General features: G+C 39.9%; 1 protein-coding gene across 2 annotated transcripts; it reads left to right on the top strand.

Moving 5' to 3' along the window:
* The first annotated feature begins 392 nt into the window (after positions 1-392).
* uqcrc1 (ubiquinol-cytochrome c reductase core protein 1) lies at positions 393-9,380 on the top strand. 2 transcript variants are annotated; one of them, XM_028002032.1, is made up of 13 exons: positions 393-520; positions 1,823-1,963; positions 2,073-2,159; positions 3,927-4,056; positions 4,188-4,386; positions 5,380-5,459; positions 5,541-5,656; positions 6,358-6,501; positions 7,194-7,354; positions 7,472-7,557; positions 8,580-8,668; positions 8,763-8,838; positions 8,927-9,380. In XM_028002032.1, exons 1-13 carry the CDS (start codon positions 458-460, stop codon positions 8,989-8,991), a joined length of 1,437 nt encoding a protein of 478 aa, XP_027857833.1. In that variant the 5' UTR covers positions 393-457; the 3' UTR covers positions 8,992-9,380. The 2 variants fall into 2 exon arrangements, with proteins under 2 accessions (XP_027857833.1, XP_027857832.1); XM_028002031.1 differs by having other exon boundaries at positions 415-532.
* Positions 9,381-10,322: the final 942 nt, after the last annotated feature.

Genomic DNA, 10,322 nt, shown 5'->3' with positions numbered 1-10,322 from the left:
GAAAGACAAATTCATAATATTTTTGTAACTGAAAGGAGGCAATCACTTTAAATAATTTATTTTACTGGAAGATTTGATAAAACTGACATTAAGTGAATTATATAGAAGTTCACAGTACAGTTCACAGTTAAGATTTCTCCCTCATCCTCATCCTCCATACTTTATCAGTACAGATAAAGTAAACTGTAAAAAAATGAAAGATCAACGGGGTTTAATGAAACCTTCTTGATATTTTTGTATGGGAAATTTTAATTAATTTTAACTTTTTGGAGCAGAATGGTCTCAGTATCGGCGCTAAAAGAATTGCAATTTTAAGGAATATAATTTTTTTTTAGGTTCAGTACCACATACTGGACATGTGGTGGCAGTACCAGCCGCTCGAAAAGCTGAAGATCACTTTCTTTCAGCCGGAAGAAGAAGAGTGAAGCTCCGACAGCACTTCTCACCGAATTTAGAAATGGCGGCGTCCGTGTGCCGAGTAGGGAGCACCGTTGGGCGAGTCCTCGCCAAAACCCGCAGTGTGAGTTTTACGGTAAACTTTTAATTAGTAGATGTCTTAGCTGAGCAGTGTTGCTATTGCTGAACTAAATAACCGGACGTGTAACGGCCAGACCGGTGTAGTGTTCGAGCTAGCTGTGCCGAGCAGCTAACCGGTTAGCCTAGTTTAGCTAATAGTGAATGCAAGGTCAATTACCAAATGGAGCTGCACAGCTTTTAACTTCTTATTATAATACGATGTCAAGTTTATACAGTGGGATGCCGGTTGTTTTCGTTGTTTGTTGTCCTCCATGAAGTCAGTTGTTGTAATAACTTCTATTTGTCCTCCCCTGTCCTCAGAGCGTCCTGGGTAGCAGCGTTAGCATTGTGACTTGTAGAAGGCAGATTCTAACTCTTTGCGCTGTATGTCTTGTTTGGTCAGTAACTTTGGAAAAAAATGACAGTTTACGGCGAAGCTAAAGGAGCAGCGTCTACTTTTCTGAAATTAAAATGGGTGACTACACGGCAAAGGCAGTTCTTGAACTAAAGATCGAAAACCGCAGAGATTGAGAATATGTTTTCTACTTTGGACTGTTTTTAGGAATAATTAATTTGTTGGATCATGATCATTTATGCGACATGTTCGTAAAACTTTCAGAGAAGTTGTGTCAACACATCCATATGATCATACCTTTAGGTTAACTATTATTTCTCCGGTTTTTTATGTCCCTCATTTACATTGAAAACGGAAAGGTTTTAACCCGAAATCACCACAGTTTTCTTAAGTTAATACTATATCTAACTTTCTTGGTGGCAAGAATAAACGTCCCTTAATTGTTGTGTAATTATTTAGTCCGACATAAGGTAACAATTAGTGTTCTTAAATATGCTCTTCTTATAATTGAAAATAGCAACTGGAAATACTGACAGATATTTAGCCTGGAGACAAAAATATGGCATTCCAACAAAGTTACATCTAAATTTTAGATGTAAATTATGTCTATTTTTGTTATGTTTTTGATGGAATATGGATTTGAGCTGGCTAATCAAACCTATACTCGCACATCTAATCAGTTGCTATTCATTAGATAAATGGCTAAGAAAATATCTATAAGTAAATAAAGTAAGTTAAAATAAAATTTCAAAAAATTACCCTCAGCTATTTGCCTAACTGGAATGGAAAAAACAACACGCTCATAATATTCTGGGTATGTTTATGTTTTCAGCGGGGTATCTCTAAACTGCAACCAGTAATACCCTGAAAAGAGATGAGTCAAAAATATAATTTTGAACCTAATTCAAACGTACAATTTTTTTTATTCATTTATTTTTTTGCGAACTGTAGCCCATCCTACTGTCTTTGAGACGTGGACAGGCGTCGGTCAGCTATGCCCAGAGCCTGGTAGGAGCCCCTGAAACCCAGGTCTCTGCCTTGGACAACGGTCTGAGAATTGCATCTGAGGATACCGGACATGCAACTTGCACTGTAAGAGCATATTCGTTTGTCCTTTTAGTCCCCTGTCCCAGCCGAGACAGTATTAACTTACATAGTGGACATCAACAACCTAACCTCTGATCTCATCTCACCTTCACAGGTTGGAGTCTGGATCAGCGCTGGCAGCCGCTATGAGAACGAGAAGAACAACGGAGCGGGCTTTTTTCTGGAGCACATGGCTTTCAAGGTGGAGTTGTCACTCAATGTTTAAAATAGGACTTTTTGGCCAGATTAAGTAAAATATATGTTTGTCGCATGTAAATATACTATATGTATTTATTCATCTGTCTCCTTTTAATGACATTCTGTTGTCTGGAACTGCCTTGCAACAGCAGTAAAGTTGGATACGAGGTCAAAACATCACGATTTACATTTTCTTGACTGCATTTATGGTGCAGTTTAAAAAATCCCAATGTTGTAAACTTGGATCAGAAGTATGGATGAATAGGAAATACTTAAAATAAAATCATAAAAGAGTAAAGTAAAACTCCCATATTGCGGTGGTGTTATAATGAAACAAAATGGTTACATTGGAGATGCGCCAATAAGAATTTCATGACATGTTAATTTTGTTTTAATTTCTGGGTAAGGGCAATAAATTAACAAGCTAAAAGAGCAGCATTCCGAATATTTTGATGTAGTTTTTACTGTCATGATCATGATATGAGTGTATGTGAGACCTGTTGCTGTCAAATGTCGTCTTAACATTCTAAAACAGAGAAAATGATCCACAAGTGATTATCATTACTGAAATAGCAGCCATCATGTGTTCTCTAGAGAATGAACAGTATATTCTTGCTTTAACTCTAAAATGTCTAAAAGGCTGCCAACTTTTCCAAATCCAGCTATGGTGGGAACTTCCTGTAATACATTTAGCGTTATCTGTTGAAAGTCTCCCACTCTCTTGCATCATCAGTGAACTACTGGCATGTCTTGATACGTCGTCGAAATTACAGTCCTGATCTGACTTCATTTTTAAATGACTTATCAATGCTGAAGGTTACTTTGATATTTCTTTTTTAACTCGGTCACACTTTCCACACGGAAGAGTGTCTTTATCGCTGAGGTTTGGTGTGTTCAATGTCCAATTAGTGAAATTCTGCTACATATTTTTGTCACTTTTACACTTGGGCCACATTTAGCTATCCTTATATTGCAGGGATGTCAAATTCATTTCCATTTTGGACCATATCAAAAATCTGAGTGTTCTTAACGGGCTGGTTGTGCCAGAATAAATTGATAAAACCAATTAAATTGTTAAAATGCCAATAAATAGCTGCTCCTCCAGAATTTTGTGATTGTTTTAGTTACTTTTTGCAATATAAATGACAGATTTTGTGGTGAATATTTAGAACTATTTGTAAGGCATTTTTATAATATTTGCGCTGATGTTAAATGTTAATTTTTATTACTCATTGTATCAGTTACACACTTTAACTTGACATCCAGTAAGGCTGAGGCAGCAGTCACTTGAACTCAATGTTTTTGACCAATTTTGAGAAAATTTGCAGTAAAATAAATTTTAAAAAATGCAGAGATTTGTTAATATTGTGTAAATTTTGTAGATTTGTGAAAAACTGTATGAACTTAAAGATGTAATCTGGAGTTTAAAGGGCCACATAAAAAACTACGGCGGGCCAGATGTGGCCCCCGGGCCTTGAGTTTGATACCTGTGTTATATTGTATATCAGAAAAAAAGAAGACGTTACATTTTCCTCTATTTAAGTCTGTCTTTATCAAAGAACATAGTCCTATTCTTGCTGGGTCATGTAACTGCACCTCCTGTAGATTTTGATGGCTTCTCCTGTTTCTTTTAGGCTTGATCAGTTCCCATCTAGGCTCAGATTTTCTTTAGCCTGTGATCTTAAACCCAGTGACAGTAGGGGGAGCCAAAGACCAAACAATGGCCTGGATGCAGCGGCCCCAACTAAGTGTACAAATCGATTTTGTGCAGGGAACAAAGAAGCACCCCCAAACGGCCTTGGAGCAACAGGTGGAGTCCATGGGTGCTCACCTGAGTGCCTACACCTCCAGGGAGCACACTGCTTTCTACATGAAGACCCTCACCAAAGACCTTCCTAAAGGTGAGAAAACAAACTGGCCTCATCATTCATTTCCTAGAAGCCACGGAATGTTTAGCGATTCAGAACGATCACATTAAATCCTCGCCATACCGCCTCAAATCCCGACCACTAACTGACCCGTTGGTCTCCAGCTGTGGAGCTGCTGTCAGACGTGGTGCAGAGCTGCTCGCTGAACGAGGCCGACATCGAGCAGCAGAGGAGCGTGGTGCTGCGGGAGATGGAGGAGGTGGAGGGCAACCTGCAGGAAGTCTGTCTGGACCTGCTGCACACCGCAGCCTACCAGGGGACGCCGCTAGGACAGAGCGTGCTGGGACCATCCAGCAACGCCAGGTAGGAGGGACGGGGAGCTCACTGCTTACGTAGTCGGGGTTTACAGCGTTCGTATGGCTGCAAATCCGTAAAAACGCTTGAATTTCATTTAGGTTTTTTCAAGATTTGGAAAGGGCTCGAATTCTGTATAAAGTCCTTGAAAGTGCACAGTTTGAATATCAAGCTTTTAATCAATCTAACGCTTGACAAAAAGCTGATTACAGTTACAGACAAAACCAGATTTCTTTTCCACTTAATAAAAATACACTTTTTTTTTCTCGGTCTGAAGTTAAATCAGACTAAACTTTTTATGTTTTAGGTTTGTTAAGATGAACTAAATTATTTCTATTTGTTAAATGTTAGAAAACTTTGTGAAAAGGTTTAGAGATGTTTTTGTAACTTTGAATACTGTATTTAATTTGAGCAGAAAGGTCATTTACCTTAACACAGTTTAAGATTGTTTCAATGTCATTCGCATTTATTATTCCCAATGATTTATTGATTATGTTATATTTTGTACCTTGTACAACATTATTGAAATCGGGAGATTTTTTTTGTGAAGTCAGTATTGTGTTCATGAGCCAATCAGGTGTGCCTTCAGGATGTGTGAGAGAAACTTTCAAACAGAAAACTATATTTTAGTTTACCTTGTTTCTGCTGTCGAACGAAGAATACTACCACAAAACATTTTTAATAATGGTAATAAATGATGTCTTATAATGAAAGAGCAGCAATGAAATGAAATGGTCTTGTTTGTATCTCTGAAGTGTGGTGCTGGAAACGTTTGGAAACATCGTAAACTTTTACTGTGGGAAAAGTGTTCAAACCCTGGTATTAAATATTCTTTCCACTAGAATAACGCCACCACTGAAACTGCTCTGTTTGTGGTTTTGGACTTGGCTCATTATTGAGCCCAGCTGCTACATTATTTATCGTAACATAGCCAAAAACACTGACGACAAAGACAACACGGCCGCCAAAATGAACGCTGCTTCTTGTGTTGAACGCTGTCAGGAATCTGACCCGTCAGGACTTGGTGGATTACATCAGCAGCCATTACAAAGCCCCCCGGATGGTGCTGGCGGCTGCAGGAGGTGGGTCCACAGCTTCCGTCTCCTGTTTTGTGACGGTGGGAGCCAGTGTTTTAATGTTTCTAACGTACGCCCCATCTACAGGTGTTAACCACGACGAGCTGGTGGGCATGGCCAAGTCTCATTTTAGTGGACTTTCCTTTCAGTATGAGGGAGACGCCGTCCCCGTCTTGTCTCCCTGCCGGTTCACTGGCAGCGAGGTGAGACACCGAAAATAGACACCCCCCCAAAAATCCTCAAGCACATTGAGTTAGACAATTATAACTATAAATATTAAGCCCAGAATTATTCAGACCCGTGGAATATTTAGGTTAATCTTTCAGTTTGACCAGCATGTTTCATCTGACTGGAAGTAACATTTATTAAAAGTAGAATTGCTCTTTTCTTCTGAATGGAGAATCCTTGTTTGTTTTATCTTTTGAGATAAACTCTGCAAACGCTTTGGTTGATTCAATCGAATTTTAGATCAAACTCTGGTGGGCGTATGAATAATTTGGGGCTTCGTTGTTGCTGCCGAGAACAAAGTGGAAATAATAATAAATACAGAGGAGCAGCAACACATTCAGCTCACAGGAGGAGAGGGGTACAAAATGTTTTTGGAAAATTAAAAACATGCACATAGATTTTCATGGTCCAGAAACACAATAAAGGTTTTTTTTATTCACTGCTAAATGATCCAGTTCAGGTTTCATCATAATTTAATTTATATTTTGGGTTAAAGGAACAAATAAATGACAAACTATTTCCATACTGACGTTTTTGGTTGGAGTGAAGGCATAATGTATAAAAGTTCAGTGGGTATGAAAACTTCAGCAGGACGCCGTCACATACTGACTTTCATGATATATTCACTTATCGACTTGAACTTTTACAGTCGCAGTAAAATCTTTGTCTTGCTCAGATCCGCATGCGGGATGACGCTCTTCCCCTGGCGCACATCGCCATCGCCGTGGAGGGCGCCAGTGTTTCCAGCCCCGACATCGTTCCCCTTATGGTCGCCAACGCCATCGTTGGCAGCTATGACCTTACCTACGGGGGTGGAAAGGTGGGTGAAAGTCTGTTTTCTTTCTTTCTTTCTTTCTTTATTTCTTTCCTCTTGTAGTGAGAACAGTAACATCTCATGACTTGGTGGAAAAAAAAGAAAATCCCCTTTAAGCTTTGCCCACTCGGGACTCTCCATGTCCTGAGTGGCCATTATGGAGGGGTAAAGCATTGCCTGTCTAAAAACCTGAGTCAGGGGTCTTCCCTCTGCCTCCGGACCTGTCGGGAGGAACACAACTGCTGAGCAACGTTTGCGTCGTGGATTGTTGGGTGTCGTAAATTTCTTTGCATGTCTTTGGTCTGACACAGTTAGTTCTTTGTGTAGTTTTATATCGTTTCTTCCTCTTTTTTTTTTGTTTTTTACTCGGCAATTAACCACATGGTATTTTATGAAGCAAACAATTTTTTTTCCAGAAATGTGATTTTTGAATGATTGTAGATCTGAAACATAAAATGTTCCCACGGTTGTTTGACTGACAGACATATACTGTTAATTTTAAGGAGATGTTAATTGTTGTCAGTGCATAGGTAAGATGCTTTAAAGAATGCAATCTCTTTCCAGATCAGTCAGTCAATAACCAGTCAATCACTGTTCAGTGCTGGTCAACCTGAAAATCCTCACCAGGTTTCTCTGTGCGTCTCAGTGGAAAGACCTTTGACCTCAACTGTGGTCTTTTCTCTCTCTCTCTCTCTCAGCACCTGAGCAGCCGTCTGGCTCGCCTGGCGGTGGAGGAAAACCTGTGCCACAGCTTCCAGGCCTTCCACTCTGCCTACAGCGACACCGGCCTGATGGGCATCCACTTTGTGAGCGATAAGCACCACATCGACGACATGATGCACTGGACCCAGAACGCCTGGTGAGAAACCGAGCCGAGATCATTTAATCCAGAGCCAAGAGAGGTGGATGAATCCTACTGGTTATCCGATGAGTGCTTGTGCTGCATGTGATTCCAGCCTTGCTCTTGTCCCTGCAGGATGAACCTTTGCACCACGGTCACAGACAGTGATGTCGTTAGAGCCCAAAACGCTCTGAAGGCCAGCCTGATTGGACAGCTCAATGGTACCTGCAGCCTCTACTATCAGTGATTTTTGTTTCATTTACTATTAAATAAATAGTCTGGAGCTGCAAAACGTTCAGGAATCTTCAAAAATATAAAGCTTTTCAAGTTATCTAAAATAGAAACAACGTAACACCACCGAACTAGAATTTAATTTATCGTAAAGCAAAGAAAAACATAAAACAATGACAGATGAAACACATTTTTAAGTGATAAAATAATAAAAATATTTCAGTTTAGAGGTACACACAGGCACAACTTTGTGTTTCCACCTGTATGAGGACGACACTGCAAAAACACAAAATCCAACCAAGTATTTGTGGTCTACTTTCTACTGCAGATACCTTAGTACTCTTGAAATTAGACAAAACTATCTTACAAGTAACTTTATAGTAAGATATAGGAATTTGTAAAAATTTCCTTAATATTAATGTAACAGTATTGGTTGTAAGATAAATAATCTGCCAGTGGAACAAGAGATTTTAACTTATTATGTGGGGAAAATGTCTTGTTCCACTGGTAGATTATTTATCTTGTAGCTAGTACTTTTTCATTAATATTAAGGAATTATTGACTTAAAACAAGTTCCTACATCCTGTTGAGTATTTACTTGTTGGTTTTTGTCTAATTTTAAGTATGCTAAGATATTTGCTGTAGAAACTAGACCACAGATACTTGGTAGGATGTATTTTTTCAGCGTATGTATTGACTTCCATTCTTACCCTAACCATTACCAGCACATTCCAAACTTTAGCCAAAGGTGAATTCACACCAGACTCCATTCCTCCTTTAATCTATAACCTTAAAGAAAGGGGTCCACCACATTAGGGCAGAGCTTTGACCCTCATAAGGCCTGTTGCTAATAAGAATATGCTAGAGAAAAAGTCCTAAATAGAAAGCTAAACACACACACACTAAATGCAGCCCCAGAGCTACAGGTTTGCAAACCTTTCCCTGTCAGGGAGGTCTACAGTTCAGTCTACGCTGCGCATCAATCTAAGCTAACAGCTCCTCAATCTCGTAGGTACAACACCAATTTGTGACGACATCGGCAGACACATCCTGAACTACGGACGTCGTATTCCTCTGGCAGAGTGGAGCGCCCGCATCGATGTGAGTCTTCTTTCCACAGCACGCTGCGGTGCCTTTTTTGCAAATCAAAACGTTCCGATCTGAAGAGTTTTCGCTTTCTCCTCTCGTCTTCCAGGCTGTAACTCCCAGGATGGTGCGTGACATCTGCTCCAAATACATCTACGATAAGTGTCCTGCCATGGTTGCTATCGGTGAGCTCTCCGCCCTTCCCGTTCCTGTAGGATCAGAATCGGGTACCGTTGCACGCGCTCTAATCTGTCCCGTCCTCGTCTCCACCAGGTCCCATTGAGCAGCTACCGGACTACAACAGGATGCGCAGCGGCATGTACTGGCTCCGGTTCTAGGGAAAACATCCGCTGCTCTTCATTTCGTCCTTCTCCTACCTTTTCTTCTGTCACTAATGCGAACACCTGAGGGTCCTCCTCTCATCTCACCCATTCTGTACCTTAGTTGCCTGTCGGGGAAGCAGCCGGTTGGAGCCTCTGAAATACTCTGCATGTGTTGATTGTACTTTGCAGGTACTTGTCATCTGAAACGTTGTTGAGAAACTGGCAGCGAGGACAAACATAAATTCTTGATTATTAACTTCATAACGCAATTCAGCCAATATCCAATTTGGGGCAACGAGAGAATATTTATACATTCTGTAAACATTTGTTTTCTGTCCACTATTGTACATACCAGAAGTTGTCGTTAAGACACAAATAAAAACAATAAAGCTTTAGTGAATTGTTTTATTCCTTGATCTCAATTCAAAAATGGCAAACTCAACCGGTGTGCAGCTGGAGGATTTTTTTCATTACTTTGAACAATTATGTGTAACCATGGCAGCAGATTAGCTTCTTTCTTTTTTTTTTTTTTTTTGCAACTGGGAGCATCTGATTAACTTTTGAGATTAGCATCTCAAAAGTTCAGATAATTCTTGAAGTGCCTCCAAGATCAGCCTGGCTTTCTAACCAAACGGCCGACAGATTTAAAGATGAAGCGGATTGGCAGAGCTTGACGGCAACTGACTGTCCTGTCGGAGACGTTGACGTGGAATATTGTCTCTACTCCCTGGCAATTGAGCTGTTAGCATGTAGCTAACAGTAATTTTAGCCAGTCTTAAGTCAGAGGGTTCTTCGGAGTCGCTGCAAGACTGAAAGCTACAGTAGATCCTTCCTGCGCCCAGTTTCACCATCCACGACAACCATTTGAAGATTCTTGGAGAATGTATGTTAACTCAACATAATGTATATTTATATATATTGACATAAATAATTTTTTGAATTGTCACTGGAGATTATTCTGATTCTAGAGGATTCATCACTGCTAGTTTTTACTTTTATGTCCTGCTGTTCTCTCGTGGTATTTTTTTAAATTTCATTTTGATTGATGCTAGTAGATTGAGCAGGGAGGTTATTCTTTCTTTTCTAATTCAAGACAGTCTCGTAATCATTGCTTTTTCCAACACCATCAGATTACAGTGAGTCTTCTGTAGCATAAAAATGTTAGAAGCAGTAATAAAATAAAGCTAAGAAAAACTCATTCACATTCTCTCCCACTAAAAGAACAGCCATCAGAATACGGTCATTCAGAGCAATAATCAACATTAAAATCTTTATCCTTGGGATGAGGGTGGAGTTTCCTCAGGTTCTGATGGATGGATGGCAGACATGTTGCTGGTCCGACCCAC

Source organism: Xiphophorus couchianus, chromosome 20, assembly GCF_001444195.1.
Source record: "Xiphophorus couchianus chromosome 20, X_couchianus-1.0, whole genome shotgun sequence".
In the NCBI taxonomy this organism is placed as follows: Eukaryota; Metazoa; Chordata; class Actinopteri; order Cyprinodontiformes; family Poeciliidae; genus Xiphophorus; species Xiphophorus couchianus.
This window is presented reverse-complemented; position numbering and strand designations above follow the sequence as displayed.

Excerpts from the sequence above, each read along its gene's own strand:
- uqcrc1 (XM_028002031.1), top strand. The coding sequence starts at position 458 with ATGGCGGCGTCCGTGTGCCGAGTAGGGAGCACCGTTGGGCGAGTCCTC. Across the intron at positions 1,964-2,072 it reads CCGGACATGCAACTTGCACT|GTTGGAGTCTGGATCAGCGC; the intron begins GTAAGAGCATAT and ends TCACCTTCACAG. Across the intron at positions 4,057-4,187 it reads CACCAAAGACCTTCCTAAAG|CTGTGGAGCTGCTGTCAGAC; the intron begins GTGAGAAAACAA and ends GTTGGTCTCCAG.